The sequence below is a fragment of the Silurus aristotelis genome (assembly GCF_946808225.1).
Source record: "Silurus aristotelis genome assembly, chromosome: 18".
Lineage (NCBI taxonomy): Eukaryota > Metazoa > Chordata > Actinopteri > Siluriformes > Siluridae > Silurus > Silurus aristotelis.
Window position 1 is genome coordinate 3,773,066 of NC_139591.1, and position 26,711 is coordinate 3,799,776.

The window sequence follows — 26,711 nt, forward strand, 5'->3', positions numbered from 1 at the left end:
ATAGAAGTTCATAGAGCACTTTTTAAATATTGCTTGGTTCGTGACACAAATGCGAGATTAAAGCAGGGGCCCCTGTGAAGGTGACAATCTTTATCGGCTGAATTAGCATAGCTAAGCAGTCAGAACTAGCCAAGAGGCCAAACAAACACACAAATATGTTGCTTCGAAGTACAAACGCTAACTCTTTGGTTTCCATGGGCCCGTACCTGAGTGTGTGTGTGTGTGTGTGTGTGTGTGTGTTAAAAGGCGCATGCTAATGAGAACGAGTGTGTGTTAGTTTGGGTAGAAACGGCTCACATAATCTGCACCTTGGAGCCATTGAGCTCAGATGTGTTGAAGTCCCCATGTGCTGCTGGCTCACTCAGCTCTTCAGGGAACACTTTTTTCCTGGGCTACTGCATTCATTAGACGAAAGGTAAACCAAATCATGTGTACAAGCCGCCTGGCTGACTCCGACTTCCCATCTTGGTACACAAATGAACAAAATTCGAAACGTCCCCCCGTCTCCTATAAACGAGTGAAAAATGTACACGCTCCGTTCCCCGTTGTGTTTTATTGCATGCATCAAAATTCTACATCAGCTTTTTTTTTTTTTTTGCTCAATTGGTAGTTGCCAGCCAATGAGCTTTAGCAGCTCTAGTTACCATGGAGACTGGTAACCTCTCCATCCCCAAATGAAGGTGGAAACACTTGCTGCAGGGTTTTAATATTCCACCATGCGCTTGCTATCGGCTCCTCTCTCTCCCTCTTCCTTTCTCTCTCTCTCTCTCTCTCTCTCTCTCTCTCTCTCCCTCTCTCCCTCTCCCTTTCTCTTTCTCTCTCTCTCTCTCTCTCTCTCTCTCTCTCTCGCTCTCTCTCTCTCTCTCTCTCTCTCTCTGGGGTGGAGGAGGGGGGCAGAGGCTCAGTACCAGATTTATAGACTTGTCACTGTTTTATGTCTTTTTGTTTGTGTCTTTATTATTTTCATTGCTCGGGGCGGTGTACTTGGGGAACGAGCTCTCGCAGCAATTTGGTGCTGATGCAGACCAAGAGAAAAAGAAAGAAAAAAAAGGAAAACAGTGTGTGTGAATGTTATTCTTTGTGTCTCTTATTCACCCTTTGGGTATCATACCAAGCATACGCTTTTATATATATATAAATGTCTTCCATTTCTCCCCTTTCTGTCTCTGTTCTAGCCGTCCTGGCCTGCTGAAAGCTGGTGACCCAGGCCTTCCTTGGCTTGCTGACTCCTGGCCATCCACCAGCCTGCCTGCCAACAACGGTTTAGGCGCTGCCAAAGACCCCACTAACTTCGGTCGTGGAGGTAAGCACTCGAGAGGCCACAGCACTGCAAAAAGAAAGAGCCTGAAAGAGAAGATCACTACTACAAAAGCCCACAAGAGAGTGAGAAAAGGTCACAGGTTCAGGGCCCCCAAGCTCAACATCACCAGATTTTCTGAATTCATGTATGAGGATGATGAATATTTTAGTAAGAAATACTCTCAGTAATGGAAATGATCACACATTCTACTCAGAAATTTTCTTTCAATACACGTATCCTTCATGTGTCTCATCAATTTCATTTTATGCCTAAAAACAATATGTATGATTTGAAACAAACAAAAAAAAAAGGATCCTGCAGTGTTCAAGAACAAATCATCAGATTACAGTGTCTACAAATAGATTTCAACACCTTTGGGGTTGTTTTTCAGGGTGCAGCATGAAACCATGTATTTAACTCGCATTTTCCGATGCTCATGCACACAATGGATATAAAAGCGAACGAAATGCAGTAGTGCATTCATTACCAACGTACTCTTTTCTACTGTTTAAATACTCGGCTGGAGTCCGTTAGTTTTTGTTGAGGTTTTTTTTCTCATGATTTATGGGAGAAAAAAATAAAGATTTTAATGGAAGTCGGTCTAATGGTTTCCACATACCATTATAGTCATTAGATACTGATGGGAAAACGGTTAAAGGAAACCATTATGCCAGTTCCTATTTTCAGCATTTTGGGGGTTTTCTGTAATTCTTAAAGGAAATGCTCTACCACAAAGACTAAGGAACATTAAAAACATACAGCATTTAAATAAAAATAGTGGCTAGAATGAAAGTCTGCTAAGAACTTGATCCTAAAACACATAATAGAAAGGAAGGCCACCAGGAGGCCCACGGCAACCATACAGGAGTTACAGTCTTTCACTCGAACTGCTCAGAAATCTGACTTGTGCGCAATTGTGGCATGAGGAAATCCTTAAAAAAAAGGTGGTAAAACATCTTTCATCTTGTCTGGAATTTGCCCAAAGGCACACGTGATACTCTACAATTCGCTACGGTCTGTTTTTCAAACACCAGTGCTGAGCAGAAACCTTCTGTACCACAGCACCTCACAGTATTAGCACCATCTCTACTGTGAAATAATAATGAATCAGAATCAAAATACTTTATTGATCCAATGGGTTGCAGTTTTAAAAGCAAAATTAGAGTAAAGATAATAAAATATACGTAATTTGAATAAAATATACACTACATATTAAGTTACATAATATATTAAGTTTATATTAAATTTGTGTTCATTCAGACACAAAGGTGGTAGTAAAATCAGGTACTGATTGAAGTAAGGTGAGGAGGCCTAGGCCTAGGTTTATCCTAAAGGTGTTCAATAGGGTTGAGAGCTTTATAGCAGGAGATCTTCCATTCCAGCCAATGCAAAACATATCTTCACAGAGTTTGCTTCGTGCACAGGGGCATCGTCATGCTGGAACAGTTTTGGGTCTCTTAATTCAAGTGAAGGGAAAATTTCATACTACTGCATCCAAAGACATTCTGTAGAATTGTGTGCTTTCTGCTTAGAAAGAACAGTTTGGGAACGAACCACATATGACTGAGAAGTCTGGAGTCCTAATACTTTTGTCTATATAGTGTAGGTAGAAATAGAAAGAGGTTTGGGTGTAGATAAATCCTGGAGAGGAGTATACTACAGTTTATAAAAGAACTGGAGGTCAGGATCAAAAATCTGCCTACAGTGGTCCAGTGGTCCTATCTACTGTAGTATGGTGTGGTAAATAAATATTTTAATATCTGTGTCTTTGTCGTGTCTCTTAGAAAAGTCCATCCATCAATAATATTGTTTTACTGATGAATGGAGTAGATGTAGACCGACGATCTGTGTGTACAGTCAGAATTGATATATTTATAGAACAAATTGCACACCCTAAAAAATGACCAACACATTTTCTGTGAACCTGCAGTGGTGGACAGTAAGGAAGAAAATGTAATTTGTTACTGTACTTTAGTAGCTTTTTCAGGTATCTGTTCTTTAATGAAGTATTTCCATTCGGAAAAAGTTTTAATTTAACTTCACTACATTTCCAATCAAATATTTTACTTTGTACTCAACCAGATTTTGGGAAATCAGTCGTTCCTTTTTATTTATGAGGATAAAAATATAACTGGTCAAGCACACAGCAAGCCACTAATCAGGGTCGTTTTGATTGGTGCTTGGTGTGTCTACTTATCACCAACATACAGTTCAGCATCAGTTTAACAGCGAGTGGAACATTTAAAGAGGAATAAATGATGAAGAAACTCCTGAATCTAACTCGCCACAGCACCCATGGCTTTATTTGCGCTATTTGTTTGAAGCAGTTGAGAAGAATAAAATACATTTACTAAAATTTTACTGTATTTTTACTCAACTGAAAGTTTAAAGGAAGCACTTTTACTCAAGTAAATGTAAGTACGGTTTGTGTACTTCGTCCACCATTGGTGAAATACTGCAATGCACTGGAATGCAAAATAATTGCAAAAAGGCTGAATACTGTGTCAAGGAAATTTGCCTGACTTTGCTGACTAGCAATTTAGGCATGTGCTAATGTGTGTGTGTAATAAGCGCATTCGAATCTCAGCTAGCTCTACGGGCCGAGCCGGTCCAAGTTGAAGGTCAGCTCAGCATGTGTGTCCATCTTTCATAGCCGTCATGCCCCCCATTCTCCCCACCCCCCACCGAGCATCCCATGTCATCTGATAATTAATCTGCTAGCTAATCACTTTTATTTCTCTCACCTCATTTAAGCCAGGCCGAGAGTGTGGAACAGCAGCAGCAGGGTGCGCTAATAAGCTTCACACTGACCTTAAGCGCTGCTTACTGTCCCTTTACCTTGTCGCTTTTCCTTTCGTCTCTTCATCTCTCTCGCTCTCAGACGTGCTGCCTGCTGTCGGCGGCGAAAAGACGGGCACTATGCTGTCGGACGGCGCGATCTACAGCAGCATCGACTTTGCCGGCAAGGCCGGTTACAGTAGCCCAGGCAGAGGGAACCATGCCAGCCCCTATGCCACTACACAGATCCTGCAGTCCAACAGCTTCCACGAGCTGGCAGTGGATCGTCCCGAGCCTCGCTGGAAGGCCTCGCTGCGAGCGCAGCACGAAATGCCCAGCCTGGGATACTCGCTCACGGAAAACCGATCCTGTGCCAATGGTACGCGCAAAGCTCCGTTTTCACTTTTCAGTCTCAGGCTCGCTGTGCCGGAGGAAACTAAACGAGAACACTTTGCTCATTAAAGCTAATCTTCTAATCTTCTTACCATTCTGAGCTGTGGAGATGAGGTTTTTTTATCGCACTACACCGTGTTGAACCTGACAAGAGTAAAATAGCAATTGCTCTTGCCTTTTGCATTCTTTCGGCTTCATTTTTGCTACAGTAATCAATTTTTTATTTTTAATTTTATTATCCGTATCAGAGTTGCAAGCATGTGCATTTGTGCCACATTGTTTTGGCCAGCGGTCAATGACGATGGCTCTCGGCGCTGTGTCAGGGTCGTTTCGGAAAATGGCTTGGCTGCCCGGCTAATTATGAGTGTGGAACATAACGTATCTTGGGATCTAATCTAATATATAGGGTCACAAAGATACAGAACCGGAAAATAAAGCCTGAAAGCACAAAAAATAACAACTTTACAAAAGAAAGGGTAAAATAAAAAAAGAAGAAAGGTACTAATGTGCCCAGATCAAGAGGGATTCAATGTAATATTTACATCTTTGCAAAAAACAGACCCAGAGGATATCATTCTTAATTGTTTTTCCTTTATGCGTGTTATGCTTCTCAGCGCTTGGAGTTTTGTAGCCCAGAAATGTCAGAGAGTTAAAGCCTGATGCCATGGATTAATTTGATTAGTGCAGGCAGGGATTCCTCTGTGTTTTGACCCATGGACATGAAATTAGTGCTCCATTGCCATGCAGATGAGTAGAGCTGGATCATGAGACAGCGCCCACGACCGCCTTTATTCCCATCTCAAGTGTGTTTAAAACACCAAACTCAGCTTGTGTAACGAGGAGCACACCGGAGCTAAACTCAGGGTTGGGTGTGCTGCAAGCGAGAGCATGAACAGGAGGCTGGAAATCTCTTTGTGGTCTAACAGTATCCGAAGCCCAAAGAAAAGAAAGCGAGATAATGAAAGGAGACGAGTGCATGTGATGGGGGGTTGGTAGTGGTCTCCCAGCAGTCTCCTAGTCCACAGGGGGAATGGGACTTGCTCATTAGGTACCTCTGAGTCTTTGGCATTTCTTTCCTTGTGATGGGGAACATAGTTTCAGCTCAGCTCCTGACCTTCAACCTCCACAATTAGTCGAGCACTTTAGTCTCCATTTTTTCGTCTCGCTTCTGCTTCGATGGCATAATACAAGTGAAAGCTCTGATTTTTTGTATCTCGGTGGTGGACAACATGTAGTCTCACCTTGCTTCATTAGTGAAGATGATCCTCTGCTGCTTCCTTTAGGTGGAAAGAACGGGAAAAAGAAGAAATCAAAAGGAGCGGGTAAAACAGCAAAGCCTAATGGCTCCTGCTGGGCCAACTTGCCCCTTCCTCCACCACCCATGAATCCTTTACCAGGGACAGAGATGGACCACTATGCCCCTGAGCATCGATCTGAAGGAGGGTAAGGTCATCGTGTACCCACACACACACACACACACACACACACACACACACACACACACACACACACACACACACACATCCTGCTTTTTAAAATAAAGGCACTTATGCAAGACCTGTGCTGCATGTGCATTGATTAGCAATATACATATTTGCCGTTGAAGACACAGTGTTACTGTTTCTCAGAGAAAGAGCAGGGTAGTTTTAACTCTACACCAGGGTGCCCCTAGATAGCCTTTCTCGTTCACTGAAATGTGCTGAGAGCCAACTACACAACCCAGCTGCCTTCTCAGTCAAAGTGCTTAGAGCAGCAAAGCAGAGAGGAGAGGGAGCAGGGAGCTTAATGAGCATTATGTTTCTTCTCCAGCACTGCTGAGTGAGCTGATTTTTATTTTTTTATATTTTGTTAAGGCTAAGGTTACTTTAATTAGTCCTGGGCGTTTCTCATGTACTCCTCCGATTCTTTAAGGATGTCTCAAAATATGTCCTGTGACCACTAGGCTCTAAATCCTTGAATTGGTTGATTTTGCAGGTATGAGAGTGACACCTGGGCACCACCCCTCCCTGTTCAGTCATACCTACACCAGGGCATGGAGGACGAGCTCGAGGAGGAAGAACGAGTGCCCACTCCACCCCTGCGGGGCGTGGCTTCATCTCCAGCAGCTTTGCCCTACGGCCAGAGTTCCTCGGGTTCATTGGGATCCTCACATCATGAGGAAATGCAATCCATGCTCCAGGCCCACCTGGATGAGCTCACTCGTGCCTACCAGTACGAGGTGGCCAAGCAAAGCTGGTGAGCAAGATATACACACATATACATTGTGCCGAATGTAAATAAAAGCAGAATGCAGAATGCAATCTCATAAACCCATATTCTATTCACAATAAAACAAAAAAACCTTATCAAATGTTTAAACTGAGGAAAGAAAGAATGAAGCTCAATTTTTATTTAATGGCTACAACAGGTTTCGAAAAAGTGGGGACCAACCATGTTTATCACTGTGTAGCATTGCGTCTTCTGACCAGTTGCTGAAGCTTTGGGAGAGGAATGTTTTCCCATGTGTGTCTGATACAGTATTGGGTGTCCTTTTTATTTTGTTTCGTAATGCGGCAAATGTTTTCAAATGGTGAAAGGTCTAGACTGCAGACAGGAAGACTCTTCTACTGCCATGCTACTGTATGTGATGCTGTTGTAATAGATGCGGTAGGCAGTTAGCATTGTCTTGCACAAATATGCAAGACCTTCCCTGAATAAGCTATATATATAAATATACATATATATATATATATATATATATATATATATATATATATATATATATATATATATATATATATATATATATACACACACACACCAACCAGGCATAATGAGTGGTGAAGTAAAATATACTGATTATCTCTTCATCATGGCACCTGCTAGTGGGTGGGATATATTAGGCAGAAAGTTAACATTTTGTCCTCAAATCTGATGTGTTAGAAGTAGGAAAAATGGGCAAGCATCTGAAGTTAAGAGTTTGACAAAGGGCCAAATTGTGATGTTTAGATGACTGGATGACTGGGTCAGAGCATTTTCAAAACAGCAGCTCTTGTGGGATGTTCCTGGTCTGCAGCTGTCAGTATCTATCAAAAGTGCTCCAAGGCAGGAACAATAGTGAAACAGTGACAGGGTGATGGGCGGCCGAGGTTAATTGTTGCACGTGGGGAGAAAAGGCTAGCCAGTGTGGTCCAGTCCAACAGACGAGCTCCTTTTGGTCAAATTGCTGTTAATGCTCGACGGGTCACGATGTTTTGGCAGCAAAATGGGGACCAACACAATATGAGGCAGGTCATAATTTTATATAAATATAACTATATAACTATATAACTATATAACTATATATATATATATATAGGCTCTAAATCCTATATATATATATATATAGGATATATAAAATTATATATATATAATTTTAACATCTTATTTCTTCCAATACACCTGTGTTCCCATGTGATTGCTCCTGTTAGAATGAGCATTTCAGGCAACCGTGCAGTTGATGTCAATGTAGTTGGTTGGAACTCGATAAAAAGGTATTCATAAATCACCTTGAAATATTACACACATACACACATATCATTCAAACATATCATTCCAATTGATTTTCTTTACTTCAGCAAAAAGAATGGGAAAAAAAGAAGAATTTATATATGGTTGCACACGTGCAATTGAAAAGAACAATCATCGTCTTTGACGGGAAACATATCGCAACATCGCAGAACTGAAATTAGACTGGCAGAAATGTATCCCTTTACATAATGAGACATTTATGTACCATTCAGAAAATACACCTGGTTATTGCCGTAAGTGTTGTGACAGACTGCAGCTCCAATCACCAAACCAAACGGATATTTTTGCATATCAATACAAACGTTTTTCGCCATTTCATTACCTGTTATTCAGTTTCTGCGGCGAGGGAAACGTGAGGTTTCTCCTTACCTTTTAGAGCTCTGAAAACAGCGTCATTGATTACAGTCGTAATGTGTGGTGTAAGAATCTCGTCGCAATAGTGAGAGCTGGGTGGACTGGAGCTCCAGGGGTAATGACTGGGTTGCTACTGCCGGTGTCTTTGACAACAGGAAAAAGAGCCGGTAATTACGCACCGAGATGCTACATGTCTGAGACACGGCGAGGTTGACATGCGGGCAGCTGTGCTGAAGATTACAGACATGTAGCTGACAGGCCTGCCCACTGTCTCTCTGTAACCCCCCAAAAACACGCACCAACCCAATTACCAGCCCATTGTGTGAGCCTTCCAGTGGAATTAGTGCTATCAGCTCCAAACATTCTCCACATAAATGCAGGTGTGACCAGGAATTCTGTGCGCTCATGGATAAGCTCGCCATAGATTCTAGCTTCTACTGCTTTTTAAAGGGGGTTTAATTGTATTAGTCATACAGGGTTTGTGTAGAACTCCTGGCTAAGACCCTCTGTGAATGAGAAGGATCTCAAGGTCTTACCATTGCCTAGTTCCTCATGCTGTCACTGGGCTGGGAAGTTGGCAAGGTAATCCTCTTTTATGATTGGCCATTGGTATAATTTTAAGTGCGTAAGATTAATGCCATGGTACCACACTTTAATGTTTAGCCATGCAATAACTGAAAAACAAGATGCTCAGGTATCAGGATATCAGGCTTTAGCTATAGGCATAGCAGGCAATTGCTTTGCGCCTCGGGCTTGGATGCGGGGTCTCCAAACAAGATGGGCAGGGTAAGACTAGACTTTTCGTTAATTGAAATAAAATAACAGTTCCACACTTGAAGTGGAACCAGTAAATATCACAACTGACTTTTAATATATTAAAAGAAAAAAAAGTAAAAGTTTGGTAAAAAAAACAAAAAAAACAATCGCAGCCAGGTGGCCATCATGGCCAAGGAATAATAAGAAGAATAAGAGCTGGTTCAGATGACTATTCTTTATTTTAATTTTTTTTTTAGTGTTGACTTTAGTTAAAGTTTAATTAATATGCACATTAAAGTATATAGAAAAAAAGATATTTTTCTAAATTATTTAATTTTTATTTATTTTTTAATACAAACCTGATATCATCACTTTTATATATTACGTACGGATAACAGGTTTTGTATTAATAAAAAAGGTTAAAAAATCTATATTTTTTAAGTGCTTTTTATTTATTCTATAAGGTGGAGGGAAGGAGGCTGGCGGGCATCCAATATATATTTTGCCTAGGTTTTGAACCTGTACCTGCCAGGTACCAACCTTTCATGATTGACTGTACTCTCAATGGGTGGGATGGATGGCAGGGTCTCATCAGTCCCTGATTCCCTTGTTCCATTTTATTGTACATTTATGACATTTGGCAACTTACAATGATCTCCTTTATACAACTCAACACTTCAGGGTCAAGAAAATCTCTCAAGGGTCCAGCAGTAGCAACTCGGTGGTGCTGGAATTTGAACTGACAACCTGTCGATTAAATGTCTTACGTTTTTAACCAATATGACAAACTCCTTCCTCGATTGACCATTTTATGACTGTGTCATTAAAATAACAGAAAATCATAAACGAAGGGCCCACAATTTCAAGTTGAGATTCATTTTATTGGGCAAAAAAATGGAAAGATAACATCCTTCCAGGATTGTTCATATTCTCATGAATGAAAGCAGTGACCTTGCTGGTGTTGGATGGAAAAGATGGCAAAGCACTGCTTTATTATCACTGGCTATGTTCGTATTGTTTTGAACTAAACATTTAAAAAAATAAATGGCTCGATACCAGGAAATAACGATTTCCCAGCCTGTCAATGGGTGAATAAGATCATCAGGTTCCACCCTTCTATGATATGGCTAGTAGACACTGGGTGAAAAAATACCATCTTTTGATTGGATGGGACTCTTGGCATAGTGCCATCCTTCTATGGTTGACAGTGCTGTCATCACATTTGAAAGATGGCATGAAGCTTCCTTTCCCACCTCCCCATGCGATTTAACTGAACGGTCGGTAGTTTGATCAAGTCAGACATTAGCGCAAACCTCTGGGAATAGAAAAACCTACAGTACAGCAATGGCGATTAGCTGTCGCAAGGAAAATCTCGCAGGTTTGACATAGTAATGCGATAAGACTTATTTCCGTTTGTCTTACTTTCAGGCATTTGAAAAGCAGCTCCCATCCACCCAAGACCCCTGTCCCTCCCATGGGCTATGTGTCCAGTACATTAGGATCAGACATCCTGACTGAAGGAGAAGATGAAGAGAGAGACAGTGAAGGCTATGAGTTGTCCCGACAGCTGTGCGGAATAGACTATTCCCCTGGACGCAGCCTGGAAACCGTGGAGGGAACGATCACAGGTGAACAGAACCATCAAATCACACACTCGAACAGTCACGCCAGCAAGCCTCAGTCGTTCAAGAAATTGCATTAATTCTGTTGGGAAAAACAAGGCTGTGTACACTTGCTGCAAAAAATATTACAGTTACAGTCAAATTTTATTATTTCCAACCATCAAAATTATGGCAAAAAAACCAGCAGAAAAATGAGCTTTTCCTTCACCGTAATTGAGGTACACATGGTTCCGAGTAAAACGCTCTCGAATTTCTTTTTGTAGACCATTATCCATGTCTCGGATCAACTATTAGATATTTTTACGATGACTTTTCCATGAATTGTGAACAAAGGTCTGAAACAAGAAGACCATGCTTTCACATCGCAGTGAAATTTGTATTAGTGGGGAAAAAAGAACGCTGTATCAAGTCGCTAAAGGAAATTCAGGTTCAGTTAGATGGAAGCAATCATTCCTACTTGACATCTCATTTGAGCTCTTTAATTTCCAAGTCAAAACGGGATTGATGATTGAAGGCTTTTTCACCACGCAGCCCCCACCACCTCGCTTCCTCATAACGCACTGTAGTCGCTCACGAAATATAGACTTCCGGATAAATAAGCGTCAGAATTTTAGAAGGTCGGTTCTCAAGTACATGCGGTCAGTCGCATCGGCTGCAGTGTTTAAAAGTGCAATACCCATCATGTCAGCTACAGAGGTTTTTCTTTTGTGTGGTTTCAGGATCATAACCCAATCAATCACAAACCACACGCAAGTATGTATTATTTCTGCAAATAAGGTGACTGTGTAATCACCTAAATTTATGCATTACAATGAAAAGGACGGCCCGGAGATGTTGATGGGGTAGTTAGAAAGAAAGAGGCTTTATATATATATATATATATATATATATATATATATATATATATATATATATATATATATATATATATATATATATACTGTATATATGACGATCCCACTCGTAGTGGTTCCCAGCCCACAGCATTCATTCCTGTGAGCATTCAGCACTTGGAATAAATGATCCTGGAAAACCGACTGTCTTGAAACTGCACAATTGACGAAGTGCACTGATGACTAAGTGAAGCAGGCTGTCATAGGTTGGTTCACGTGTACTGACAATTGTTTTTATGCCAAATCTGTCCAGGCATCAGTTAAAATCTGGGCTAAGTGTATAACTGTAGCAAAGGAGTATATCGGGGAAAAAAATGCAGTTTTCAAAAAATTCTTCTTAAAATTTCTTTTATTCAGCGTAATAATTTTTTCGCCTATTCCAGCATGTTAGGAAACTTGGGTCGGAGCACAGGGTCAGCCATGATACAGTACCCCGGAGCAGATTGGGTTAAGAGCCTTGCTAAGTAGCAGCTTGGCAGTGCTGCGACTTGAACTGCGAATCTTAGGATCAGTAATCCAGAGCCTTAATCATTGAGCTGCATCTTGGAGGGGGCCGGAGAAAACCTTTAGCTCTCATACAGTTTTCCCCGTGATGATAGAACTGTACAACTTTGAACATACTTTGACACTCGACATATTTGATCAATGGGGTATGTGAATCTGATCTAGCACTTTTCTCTACCTGGAATGTGCTCCTTCGCTCAGATTGCATACACTGCACCTTCCTTTCCCTCTAACAGTCTTTTTATATTGCCTCCCCCTCCCTTACCGAATGACCTTGCAAGACAAGCACTGCGTTTTGGCAACATATAACCTGGTTTGACTTTCAGTTTTTTTTACGTTATCATAAGATAGCGAGTTCTCTTTGCTGGGAACCAGAGCAATATGGCAACGCACCAAGCACTCTGAACTTGGCATGCTCGTTGCAGCGTTGGGTGCTTATTATGTGCTTGTTAGAATTATTTGAAGAGACATCCCAGGAGAAGTGTAACATTCCGTCTTTTGCTTTGTGTTCCATAGGACACCCTTACCGAACACAGGCGAGCAGCACTTGCTCCATCGACGGAGGACTTCTGGATACTCAGAGCCTGGGTCATCAACGGGTATCACAGCCTGCACAAAAACTACGAGTAGAAACCCCAGGGACTGAACCCCACAGGAGGGAGGACATTGCTGATTGTGAGAAACACCTAAAAATTATTCAATTCAATTTTATTTCTATAGTGCACACTGTGCATAATTTATTTCTATAGTGCTCAATTTCTATAGTTTTCACAATGGCCAGCTGTCTCAAAACAAGCTTTATAGAATGGAAGAATTCTAGAATGCAATTCACTTATATTTATATTTGTGTATTTATCCCCTATGGGTGACTGTGGCCAGAAAAAACTCCCTTCTATGATATGAGGACCGATACTCATTTGGGTGCCACCAAGAGTGTGATTATAAATCAATAAAACATTACAAACACCATGGAGCGAGAAAATATCATGAGTGTGGTAGTGTGTGATTATGTGTTATGAGTCCTTTATGTTGTCATTTTGAGCTTATATATAGCCCTAATAGCTATTATAAAGCTAAACAATAGAAAATGTATCTGAAGGTCATGAGTTTAAATCCCAACCACACCAAGATGCCACTCCTGGGCCCTTGAGCATGGACCTTAATCCCATGGTATGAATGAGATAATTATAAGTCGCTCTAGATAAGGGCGTCTGCCAAACACTGTAATTGTACTGAAAATATACATTTTCTATAAATAAATGTAGCAATAAACCCAATAATCCAACAAGACAGATTATAAATATAGATTTTTTTTTGGTGTTATTGATGGAGCTTGTGGGTTAATTAAAAGAATCATAGGAGTTGCATTCTGAGTAATGTTAAACATAGCAGTGCCACAGTGATGCCATGCTAGTTTCAATTGTAAATTATTAGCACCATAGCTAACAGATTGTAAAACTGTGATAATAATTCATCCTTTAGTAAACACTCTGATCAGGTGAATGGGTGCCAGTTGGATATAAAATATAAACCACCATAAAAGATCATATTAAACCATTAATAAAACCATTTTCTGCATCTATTTCCATAAATTGCTATTAAATGTTTACATTTAATTTGCTAATCAAATGTACGCAATTACGAGATCATTAAAACATAATTAGGAGAACATAAGGATCAGTATTTCCATCCAGCCCAGTAAGATTTACATTTTGCCATGTCTGCAGTGCGCGCTCCATCCTCCGAGCCCCTGCACAGCGTCGGCACACGGCTACACACTTCCTGGGGTGCTGCGGTTTCTGATCCTCCTGACGAATGTGTGGTGTCTACGCTGGAACGGCAGCACGCAGCCAACTGGAGCTCCAGAGGCACGCTGGGATGCGTCTCCCAAAGAGGGTCCAGCACAGATCAGCGGGACTCTGCAGGACGAGCATCAGGCGGAACGGAGGCCAGCTACGGACAGCTATGTGAGCGAGATTAACTTTCACTCGATCGGGATTCGGTGTCTTTGTGTGCACCAAGATGAAAAAATTCACATTATCATACAGTTCATTTAACACCATTGCTGCCTCTCAGTAGTCCTGCGGTTACTCTCTGGTCTGTTCTTTCCTTTTGTCAGGCTTTAATGAGGTTAAACTAGCAGATCTGATTATTGTTATGCTGAAAGTAGGTGAATGGTTTCTCAAATATTTCTTAAAAACGTGGACAGTATACTACTTACACTGAATTATGAATCTAGGTTTGGGGTTGCATTAATGTCAATTAACTCACACTGGAAGCTTTTTTTTGCCCATGAATCCTCCATTATACAGTAGGTTATGATTGTTGTCCAATAACATTTGCCCAGCCCTTGTTCACAAACCTGAACATATTTACCACAGGACCTTTTTGGACTATTTCACAAATCAAATCACAGTGCTAATGCAAATAAACCCTATAAAAGCCCAGATATCTAAAAAAAATACAAATAAAAATAATTATGTCTACAAATAAAAAGCACTAAAACTCTTGATTGCTTAAAAAAACATTCTTTTTTTATTATAAACTGCATTTTTATAAGGCCGGTCCTCTTTCTGCATCCAAAACACAACAGCCTTCATTATGGCACGTGAAAAGCCGTTATTACATGCATTATTTCTTTGCTTGAGTACAAACTAACATTTTTCGGAAACAATACTTCACAAGAAACATTTGGAAATATAAAATGATTCACATCATTCGGTTAAAAAAATTTTTTTTTTTTTATTTCTTGAAAGCTCTTGGGAAAAAGAAAAAGTTCCCTCATGACTGTTTCTTGATTTTTAACAATATTGTGACATTGATTGATGAGTTCCTATTGAACTTGAACGAAAACCTCTTACCCAAATGATAAATTATTCATTTCAAGCTAATCATTGGAGAATGTTCTTAATGTCATTACCATGAATGCAATTTGGCATATTTGATCATTTTATGTAAAAAAAAAAATACCTCAATTCTGAGACTTATTTAGGGTCTGTTGCTCATTTATGAACATAACGCAGCTGTTATCAGCAAAGTAACATAGAATCTTTTTAAACACGCATTTAATGCATGTTGTCTTACAAGCCGAAGTTCCAAAAATAAGGTGAGACACTGCAAAATCGTAATAAAACAATCATTTGCAAATCCCATAAACCCATATTTTATTCACAATAGAACATAAAAAACATATCAAATGTTTAAACTGAGGAAATGTACCATTTTAAGAAAAAAACAAGGTCATTTTGAGTTTGTCGGCAGAAAAAAAACAGTTTTGAAAAAAATAAGTGTTATTCAAATTAAACAATGCAGAAATATTTTGCAGCTAATGAGGTTAATGGACAAACGGTCAGTAATACAATTGGGTATAAATAGTGTATATTAGAGAGGCAGAATCTCTTAGAAGTAAAGATGAGCAGAGCTTCACTAATCTGTGAAAGACTGTACACATTGTGAAACAATTTCTGAACAATGTTCAACATAAAATTGCAAAACAGTTGAATATCTCATCATTTACAGTACATAGTATTATCAAAAGTTTTGAAATCTCTGTGTACAAGGGAGAAAATCAATATTGGAAGTCCGTGATCTTTGGGCTCACTGCATTTAAAACAGTCATAATTCTGTAATGGAAATCACAGCATGGCCTCATTAACACCTCCGGAAATCACTGTCTGTGAATATGGTTCACCATGTCATCCAAAAATGCAAAGGAATGCGTGAACATGATCCAGAAATGACGCCCATCCTCTTTGGGCTGAGGCTCATTAAAAATGTAATGAGGCAAAGTGGAAAACGGTTCTGTGGTCAAAAAAAAAAAAAAATATTTTTTATATCTTTTTGAAAATCGTTCCGAGTAGAAGAGTCTAGACTTTTCACCATTTGAAAATATATTTTGGCGCATCATGAAACAAAAAATACAACAAAGGACACCCAGAACTGTTGAGCAGCTAGAATCCTGTATTAGACACTTTTGGGGCAACGTTCCTCTCCCAAAACTTCCTAAACTTGTCTCCTCAGTTCCCAGATGTATACAGACAGCAGACGTGATGCTACACAATGTTAAACATAGCCCTGTCCCAACTTTTTTGAAATGTGTTGTAGCCATCAAAGTTAAAATCACCTTAAATTTTCCTTAAAATGGTATATATTCTCAGTTAAAAATGTTTTTTTGTTGTTTTATTGTGAATAGAATATGGATTTGAGATTTGCAAATCATTGCATTTTGTTTTTATTTACATTTTGCACAGTATCTCAACTTTTTGGAAATTGGGGCTGTCCATTAAAAAGATAGAAAAGAAAAAATTTAATCCGGCACCCCAATCCTGGACATTCTAATATGATCATTTAAGTAGAGAACTACCAGTAATGGTGGAAGCTATTTCATATTTTCCTGTACTGTCATGTCAACATGTCATCACAGCTACGCTCCGGATTGTTCCGCATGCATTAACCTCCATTTATCTGTGCTTCAGAGTGCCGTGTCGGAGAGATAAGCCCACTACTCACTGCCCACGCGACTGAAAGCGAGGACGAAGAGAGCGCACCAGAGAATCATTGTTCACCCCTGCAATGTCCAATGAGCTTCTCCCCCCTGGTGTTACACGAGGAGATGTGTTTTTTTTTTTTTTATTTGTTTAGTTTTTTTTTAAACCTCAGAGACCAACACTGAACTGTGAAGCCGATGTACAGACACGTGTCTCCTGATGGTGTTCAGCTTGCAGTTTGCTTCTTTGTCCAACTTACTGCGAAACGTCTCACGTCCCTCCCGTCTATTTTGCCACAAAAAATGTCCATCATTTGGAAAAAACAATTTTTTTTTTATTTGAAATGTAAAAATCACACAAAAGTAATGTGTCATTCTTGTAAATAGCATTTTGTTTCTTTTTTAGTTTCATGTTGCTTTGCTATGCAAACCAAAATGTTTTTTTTTTTTTTTTTTATTTAATGATTTGTCTCTTAATGGTCTTTATCGTGAATGGATAAAACGTGGCGTCACAAGTTCTGATTTCTTAGTTATTGTAAATGATTGTTTGCACATTCTTTGGTGATAAGCACAAAAATTCTTCAGCGCCTGCTGACGGAGAGAGAGAGAACGAGGGAGAGAGAACGAGGATGCTACGGATATCCTGGCGAGTATATTTCTACGAATCAGCACAGCGAGCTAAAACAGGGATTTAGGCAAGCGTCCGCAGATAGACGTATTATTCCCGGGTTGTTGCGAGGGGATTCCTGCTCGAGTGATGGGAGAGAATCATAAGCAAGCATAAAGGACTATGAAATGCCAGCTGAGCAGGCCTAATGCAAACACCTGCCTTTGGTTATGTGTCAGATGCAGAGTGGACAGAATGCTCTATTGCAGCCTTTTGTGGATGTTTTCTTTGTTTTGTTGTTTTTTTTTTTCTTTCTCCACATACACACAGTATCGCAACTATTTGCAGACCCTCATGCATCCAGCTCACTGCAAGATTACCTTTTATTTTATAGAAATATATATCTATATCTATATATATATATTACCAAGTGACAATATGTGACTTCTCTCTGGATTTAACAGTATGCGGATCCTAAAAACAATACCGTCCCCCTGGATCATCCTCGACGCGAGCGAAACCATAATGAAAATAGCAGTTGACAGCTGTTCATGCTCAACCCCTTAGCAGGTGTGTTTAACCTGCGCAAATGGAAACGGGTGGAAATTTTATGAGGGCGAAAAAAACAACAACAAAAAAAAACAAACTCCTAACAGAATGGTGACAATGCAATTGAAAAATGGCTAATTTTTTTGTGGCAGGTCCGTCCCCAATTAGCATGGTTATTTAATATTACGCTGTTCAGAAAGCCATTGTGTAAAAAGAAAAAAAAAGAAAAAAAGAAAAATCAATCGTTTGTCACATATGTCTAAGCTAAAGTGCTACTCTGTGAAGGAAACCGGTTTCAGCACACATCGGTGCTGCAACAATGGAAATGTTCGCTCAGCTTATGAGCTTCTGGCGTGGAGATAAAGCTGAGCCTAAAGAGACAATTCTTCGTGTGTATGCCGTTTCTCTGACAATGAAATCCTTTTTTATGTTTTTTTTTTAAGACTTTTTATTTATTAATTTATTTTGTGATGTGCGTTTACTCCACATGTATATAATATCTACCCTAAAAAAGACTCGTCCTACCCTCAGGAAGCCACATGCACTTGCAAAGTGTGACGATTTCCGAATCCAACAATGAAATGAAAATAAAATCTGTATGTGAATGTTGCTTTTTTTTTTTTTCATTCGGAATGCTGTGAATCATTTTCCTGGGAAGACTCAAAGTAGCTCGAAAAGTCTTAATTTCCAGTACAGGTAATCCCCGAGTTACGATGGAGATGCGATCCGATAAACTTGAAAATATTGTAAATTGTGACATTGCCCAGTCTACCCAGGAGTCTTAAAGAATAGTGGTCAGTATGTGGTAGTATATGGTAAATAACCAACAAATTACAGAACGTAATATAGCAAAACAGCAATCTACAGTACTGAAATGTACGAACTGGTCGCATAGACGAGCGACAGTTTGCGAGTGGAGGGTGGAGCCAGACGGGCTCTGTTTAAGTGTCCAACGAAACCGATAATAAGGAGAGAGACAAGAGCTAAAATTGGGCTTTGAAACACCAAATCGCAAAATTATTAATAAATACACTTAACACCGAGACAACTGAACTCTGTTGACCGCTGGTGAGAGTAAGGCATCTCACAAGGCGGGAAATGCGAACATCCATTAGTAATTTAATTCAATGTTTGGATAAATATTGCAATTTTCTAAATGCATACTTTTGTTCTAATTTTATTTGAAATTGTTCATGAAACATCATTATGTGGGACTTTTATCTGTTAAGATTGGAGCGACGTTTTTTTGCAACATATTTCCAGTTTCTTTTTCTTCTTTTTTTATTTTAATAAACGTTTTAGAAAGAAGATATCGGATTTGTCAATGTTCACGAGTTCCCAATCTTGCATCTAGAAGTGGAGCAAAGAGCATAAGGATTAGAAAGACTACGAAAAAAATCATAAGTCGAACCATCGTAACTTCTGTAACTACCTGTATTTCTAGTCTACCCTGGAGAAGGGGTAGCTTAATGGTTAAGATGGTGGACTTTTGATCGAAAGGGCATCATTTTTAATTCCAGCATCACTAAGTTGCTACTGGGGGGCCCTTGAGCATGGCCCTTGAGTGCTCGGTTGTATAAATAAGATAATCATAAGTCGCTCTGGATAAGTGTCCGCCAAATGCCGTTAATGTAGTCACATCTAGACTTGATGGTCATGCTAAAAATGACAGAACCAGATATTTATTGGACTGGTTTATCTGTGGGCAGTCGCTTTTGAATACTGAGGCGGAAAAAAAAAAAACTCCACAGTACCCAAATTGCTTTCCACTGTAATTCATACTTGCAACAATTTGAGCAAATGCAATTTTGGCAGCGTAGGCACAAGAGCTCATTTACAAACATGACACTGGTCCAGACTGAGGAACAGTTAAAACACAATCCACCTCCAGATTTAGTTACGAGGCACTCTCATTCCGAAGATAATATAATATATAGTCTTTCATAAAGGAGCCTTCGCTCTACTTGGCTCTGTAATAGCACCGTCTGGCATATTGTCTCGAACTTAGCCTCGCACGTGAGCGTTTTCTTTTGGATTGTAGTAAATTAAACATTTCCCCCTCGATGTCCCCCCAGTTGTGCGGCAGTGTAATCCGGTGCACCTGTGTGGGATTGACATTGTTAAGGTAAGGCTCTCTGTTCTCTAGCTGCAGGCTAAATGAAGAAGTTAATTACCACAGAGTTGTGAATATCATTCCAGCCAACGCAACATTCCGAAATGACACGCGTCCCTAATGGAGCAACTACAGAGGGACAGTGACTGCAAAAGCGCTGCTCTTTTGCCACCTGAACCTCATCGGTTTCTTACACCATTCTGGGGTTGGGTTTTTTTTTTAGGTGTTTGGTGTGTGCAATAGATCACTGTGTAAGAATGATATGTTCAAGGTCAATTGCTTGTCCATTAAGACCAATTGTAGTAGAACCCTCATTTAAAGTCAGCCTCTCTCTCTCTCTCTCTCTCTCTCTCTCTCTCTCTCTCTCTCTCTCTCTCTTCACACACACACACACACACACACACACACACACACACACACACACACACACACACACACACAATCAACCTGAAATCCCCTAACTCCAGTAGGTAAAAGCTTGACGTTCAATAAAAGTGGTTATTATTTGTCCTTGAGTGAATTTAAAGCACAATACAGGCAAGAAAAACTCTTTTATTTATATCAATCTATTACGATACTTTTGAAAAAGAGGAATCACTTTGGAAGTCTAAATGTCTATATTTTCCATGTTACGTAGCAGTTAAATCAAAAATAGAAAGTGCTGCATGGTTAAGACAGATATGACAGGCAGAAATAAATGAACCCTTTGGTTACGTCGAGGTCTCATGTTGTGCAAATTAATGTTTGGGATAAATCAAAGTATATGAGAGAAAAAAAGATGTGAAAAAGGAGTGTTGATTTAAAAAATTCCTCTAAAATGTGTCCATTCTTTACAGTTATAAAGAAAATTATAGTTGCTGTTACTAAATCAATGAAAGCTGATTACATGCCTCAAACTGTTTTATTCCATTTATCCAACAGGAAGTTTTTATCCATTTACAGTTATTATTTAATCCTTTACAATAATTATTTTACATTTAACTGTGAAATAGGTTGTAATGTACTTTTACTAAAGTACTTACTAAAGTAAAGATAGAGCTGGTCATGATGCCAAGAACCTGGGAGGCTTTTCATTCTGAAGTTCATCACTGAGAACCTGCAAGGAACTTTATCTGAAGATCTTCACCAAAAACCTGAGACTCTCCATCCCGAAGACCTTTTTGGAGAACTTCACTAGGTTATGTAGGTAACCCTAGTTCCCTGAGGGAACTAGAGCTGTGTTGAAAAAGATTTAGGAACGAGTGTCCAATCACGCCATACTGACCAGTCCCTGCCTGGTGTGTCTGAGCAAAACCTGCATGCAGGACAGAGGAGCCAGGAGTGGCTCTGATGTTGAGGTCCACCTGACAAAGGTCAGCAGGGTGGACCAACCCGCAGCGTTACAGATGTCCTCAAATGACACGCCATCTACTAAGCGTCTGCTTATTAGCCAGGAAACCTTTCCTGTGAGGGCCATAGCAGACAAACAGCTGCTCTGACTTCCTCCACGGACTCGCCACAGCGATAGTCGATTTTGCTTTTCCTGGTTAGGGGCTAGGCAAGGAGGACAGAATACCTGCAAAATGACAGGTCATGAGGGAGCCGCAGGCACCTTAGGCACATACCCCGGTTTGGGGTATAGAATAGCACTGGCCATGCCAGGGTCAAACTCCAGGAGAGACAGGGCCACAAAAAGAGCCTGTAGGTCCCCGACCCTCTTAAGGGAGGCGATTTCCAGGAGAAAGGCGGTTTTAACCAACAAATACCCAAGGGCAACGTCAGCCAAGTTCTTGAATGGGGGGGGCTCAGATAGAGCTGCCAGCACAACAGGCAAGTCCCACACAGCACTCTGGGTTGTGTCTTGGGCCTCAGCCTCCGGGTGTTGCGTAGGAAATGTGTCACGAGGGGGTGTTTCCCCAGTGACTGCCCGGCTGGCGGGGTACAATAAGCCGCGATAGTGGACACATAAACAGGAAGAGGAAGAGAAGTGCTCCAGGACCAGAGCCTGCTTGTGCACCATGGTAGAACACAACCCGTTGAAACGGGGTGGAGGGGACCCGAACTGAATCAAGTAGCCCTTCTCTATTGTGCACAGGACCCACCGAGATACATCTGGCAGGCCTTTCCAAGCTGCCAGGAAATCTCTTAGGGGAACCAGCCTCTTGAGGAGCCTCCAGAGCAGCTGGAGCAGTGCCCTGCAACCGTTGGGGCCTCCTGACAGGCAGCGGGTCTCCTCCATCCGCAGCGATCTTTCGGGCGGGAATGGAGGTAGACAACCACGAGAGGGGAGGTTGCACTCTGAAGCACTCTTGTTGCAGAGCTAACAGCCTGGCCTCCCCCTCTGCCTAGAAGTCTAATCGTGTAACCAGCCTCTCGAGGCTGGCTTCTGACCTTTTCAGAATAGCTTGGGAGATTCCCTGCAGCTGTATATGCTTTCCAAGCAGGCCCAGGTACCCTCTATCTCCAGTGGGGACTAAAGGATCCACCCAGGGCCCATTTGTTCGCGGGGAGGACCACCCTCAGGTTGGCCGACCCCTTCGACTTTGAGCTTTATGCCGCTCGGCCATGCTGGACTGGGGCTGCACCCACCAAGCAGCCCTGTGAGAGTGACAGGGAAAATACAGCTGAAATGCCGGCAACTGCGCAACTGCCCATTTCCCAGAATTTACATGTGATTCAGAGCGTGAACAATGCGAGGCGTTTCCAAAGCATTTTTGACGCAGCTCAAGTTCCTGAAAGTTCCCTTAAGACCTTTCTATAATCTAAAAACTCGAAGCTACAACTCATCTGGCTGTTAGAAAACCCTGATGTTGGAAATTCCTTTCAAAAATCCTCAGAGAGTCACCATATCAATAACTGCATTAAAATCTGTTTATGTGGAGCATCCATTAAACATGTACCTGTGAATGACTTGTAATAATAGAAAAGGATGCATTGACATAAACCTGGGAGTTGCCTAGCAACTCAGTAGTAAGAGTTGCAATGGAAATATGTTCACAGCATTGACAAAAGAGTATTCAACAGTGCTGTGGTGTAAACAGTCAATGATCTGAAAAAAGTGCTAATTCATTGTCTTTTTTTTTTTTTTACTTTTAGCTTTTATTCGAACCGAGGCTTCAAATGTCCATGTGTCTGTGGGGCTACAAGTAGTTTATAAGTACTACTAGCTACTAATTAGCTTTAGAGCACTTTAGTTGCTCATAACTATCATTTATTTACCTCCTGACCAATGTTTTACTTTTTTTAATTTACGAGACGTAACAGATGGCCTGGCTAAGTGCTTCCGCTTTAGAGCAGCTGCTACACCTCTTTCTTAATCCAATGAGAAGTGACATGAAAACAACCAGCATCAGTCATTTCTCGGCTTACAGATAAACCGGAACATATGCGAGTGCCTCCACATACACGTGCATAAACGGCTCCAAGCAAATGTTGGAACAACTTGACTAAAACTTCTGCTTTGTGCATTCTGCTCCGAATGTGTTGCAGGTGAAATAGATTATGCCATTGTGGAGCTGGATGCTGTGGGGTAAATGTTTATCTGACCTGTAACCAGTCTGAAGAAAAAAAAAAAAAAAAATATATATATATATATATATATATATATATATATATATATATATATATATATATATATATATATATATATATATATATATATATATATCAGCAAGACAAAAGTGAGTTTTTACACAATCATGCCTTGTCCTCTCATTCCCGATTATTGCTAGCATTCATTTCCCCTGGGCTCAGAAATTGTGCAGTTCAATCACATCGACTGCTATAAGCTTCGGAAAATCGTTGGAGCAGCCGGGAGAAAAAAAAAAAAAAAAAAAAACGCACAATACTACAATTTAAAATTTCATTGCATTTTAATCAGTGTGCAGCCAAGAGTTCATTAGGACCAGGACTGAATCCTAAGCATATAAGAATGGAATAATAGAGCTGGTAATTAATGCAGGTTTAATCCCATTGCTTCCCACAACTGCAGTTTGTGTCAGAGCAAGATTAACAACCGCACAAATATTTGCTTTAGTGTATTATAGAATAATTAATATGCACGTTTGTATCAACTAAAAAAAAAAAAACACCTGGAATATGTAATATATGTAATATATGTTATTGCAATCTGAAAACACGTCAGAATTCATTTTCATTATCAACAATGATCTGTTTTCAATTAACAGCAGCTTCAAAGATGTATATTATCTGCCATCTTTTTACTTTGCATACTTATTATCCTTGATTCAGTATTATTTTGATTAGGTAGCATCCTCTAATAGCTAAAAGACTGTAGAATTGTGCTTGTGCATATATTAGGAATGGAATGCAATGACACTGACTGTTTAATGCACCAATATTTGCATTTGTATTTTTTTAAGATTTAAAACCAAAGTGGGTGTGGCCAAAAAGGAAGAGTGTAGGGGGCCGATACCCATAATTCCTTTTTGTTTGTCTCTGCATGTGACACAAATGCATTGATTTGGCTCAATTTCTCAAATTAGAAGGCGCATCCTAATTTTAACCACTATCACTCTTGACCAGACAGATACTAATGATGAAAGAAGAAATGCAAAAATTCATTGTTGTATTAATCTGTTCGTGTTAATGAACGTGGTCTTTCTTTGGTGAAAGTGGTTAAGGCTTTGGGTTACTGATTGGAAGGTAAGGAGTTCAAGCCCCAGCATTGCCAAGCTGCCACTGTTGGGCCCTTAAGCAAGGCCCTAAACCCTTTGTGCTCCAGAGGTGCTGTATCATGGCTGACCTGCACTCCGACTCCAGCTTCCTAACAATGCTGGGATATTAAAAAAATGATTTTTCGCCGTGCTGAAATGTACATGTGACACCGAAAGTTTCTATTATTTATCCTGAATGTGGTCCTGTTTTTTCCTATTTTTGCTCTTACTGGTTATCTCTGCATTCAGATACATTCATATTTAGTACAAATTAGTATTTCTAATCTAATGCACCATAGTAATATAAACCATGGCTTCATTTTCCAAAACCGTAGACAGAACCATTATTAGCCGATTAGCACCATTTCCAGTTCCTGAGATTTGATTAGTATCGGGTTAAAGGGACGATATCGTTCTCCATAAGTCTTAATTGACTGGGCATCAAGGAGGAATTGGCGGGGGAAGAGTTTAATCCTCGGCTGTGTTTCATTGCATGGAAAAGGAAAGCAGTGGCTGTAGAAAGAGGGATTTACCGTCTCTCTATCTCTCTCTCTTTCTCTCTCCTCCTCTCACTGAGGACTCTATCGATGGTCTTCAGATCCACTGTCTTTCTCAAGGCTTGCAGAATAAAACCGTGGCATTATTTTAAAAGCCCATCTGTGCCTGCTTCCCACCACCATATTTTTCATTGTTATATCCTTAACATTCAGGAGATGGTTCCAATCCCCAGGAGATTTTGGTTTCTGCATTCGGAAGAATTTTGTTTTTATGTAGAGTTTAGGCATGAAAAAATTGTCTAAAAACATTTCCACTGGAATTGTCAGGGGTTGTAAGGGTGAACGCTGTTAGTTGGCCTGCAGAGTGCACCTGAATAAATAAAACAACGCTAATCTAATAGAGAGTCTGGGATATTGAGGATGAAATGATTTTTTTTATTTATTTATTTAAAAAACTGTAGTCTGGCTATGCAGCATGTTTACCATAAACAGAAATTCTGCTTTTCCCCCATGAATAACTAAAAATTTTGAGCCATTAGATTAGATTGTAGCGATACAAAATCAATACATCCTTAAGGAGAACAACTGATATATTAAAATGTTTTTAAAAAAATGAATCCACATCTACAACATAGTTCATATTCCAGTAAGCTATTTATTAAAAAAAAAAAGAAAAAAAAGAAAAAAAAAAGCATGCACACCACACACACACACACACACACACACACACACACACACACACACACACACACACACGCCCATTAACATTTAATATTGTTTTCTCCAAAAACGAATAGCCAATTCTACATGCTGAGCCAACTGACTCCAAAGTCTATTAAAATGGGAGCAAATATCCTTTAAAAGACGTTGATTTCATTATAGTCTTTCACACAAAATATTGTAATTTGTATTACATATACATATTTAATGTAATTTGGCATTTTAATATTTTTGGCAGAAGGTAAACTCCAGCGAGAGGCTCTGAACACTGTGTGTAAGGCACCTTTCTGTTCTGTCCCCCCAGGCTTTAATGAAGATGGATGCTCTCGCCTTTATTGCTGATGCAGTCTAGAAAGGCTCGTCTCAGTTTTTTAGTGATCCAGCATCAAAATCTGCACATCAGCCCCCCCCCAAATGTGTGCGTTCACACACACACACACACACACACACACACACACACACACACACACACACACACACTCATAGCACAAAAAGTGCCCATATGTTAATGCTTCCTCTGCCATTTATTTTACAAACACCACCAAATTAACTGGAAAATGAACTAGCACACACTCCGTAAATATCAATTACAGTGATTTGGTCATGTCTGCTCCGGAGGGAGAGATGGATATTTAGAATAGCTGCACCACGCCCATGTTTTGCTAAAATAAAAAGGGCTTTGGTGGATAGAGGGTGTGTAGATCAGATTGGAGATAGAAGGGGTCACTGTGGGAATTCATGTGGACGGGTCAGAGAGTCGTATAGGTCAGGGTGGTGAGGTTGTTATACCCCTAAATTGGCCCTTAAGACCAAACAGCAGAGACTGCAACAATGATTTTGCTAGTAATGATCTTTTTTTCTCCACAAAATGTAAAAAATAAATGATTTATAGCTAGATGATATAATGATTTGAGCTGGGAGTCTGGTAGATACTG

At 40.1% G+C, this 26,711-nt stretch overlaps 1 protein-coding gene across 3 annotated transcripts in view; it reads left to right on the forward strand.

Moving 5' to 3' along the window:
• Positions 1–18,027, forward strand: part of LOC310740902 (roundabout homolog 2-like) — a 152,911-nt gene extending 134,884 nt beyond the window's left edge. For 2 of the 3 annotated variants that reach the window (XM_083568080.1, XM_083568081.1), the window contains exons 20-27: positions 1,176–1,303; positions 4,182–4,457; positions 5,755–5,914; positions 6,446–6,706; positions 10,559–10,758; positions 12,666–12,824; positions 13,877–14,116; positions 16,625–18,027. In XM_083568080.1, coding sequence (XP_083424206.1) covers positions 1,176–1,303; positions 4,182–4,457; positions 5,755–5,914; positions 6,446–6,706; positions 10,559–10,758; positions 12,666–12,824; positions 13,877–14,116; positions 16,625–16,626 — 1,426 coding nt within the window. In that variant the 3' untranslated portion in view covers positions 16,627–18,027. The remainder of the gene's footprint in view (positions 1–1,175; positions 1,304–4,181; positions 4,458–5,754; positions 5,915–6,445; positions 6,707–10,558; positions 10,759–12,665; positions 12,825–13,876; positions 14,117–16,624) is intronic. The other variant, XM_083568082.1, reaches the window with a different exon arrangement.
• Positions 18,028–26,711: the final 8,684 nt, after the last annotated feature.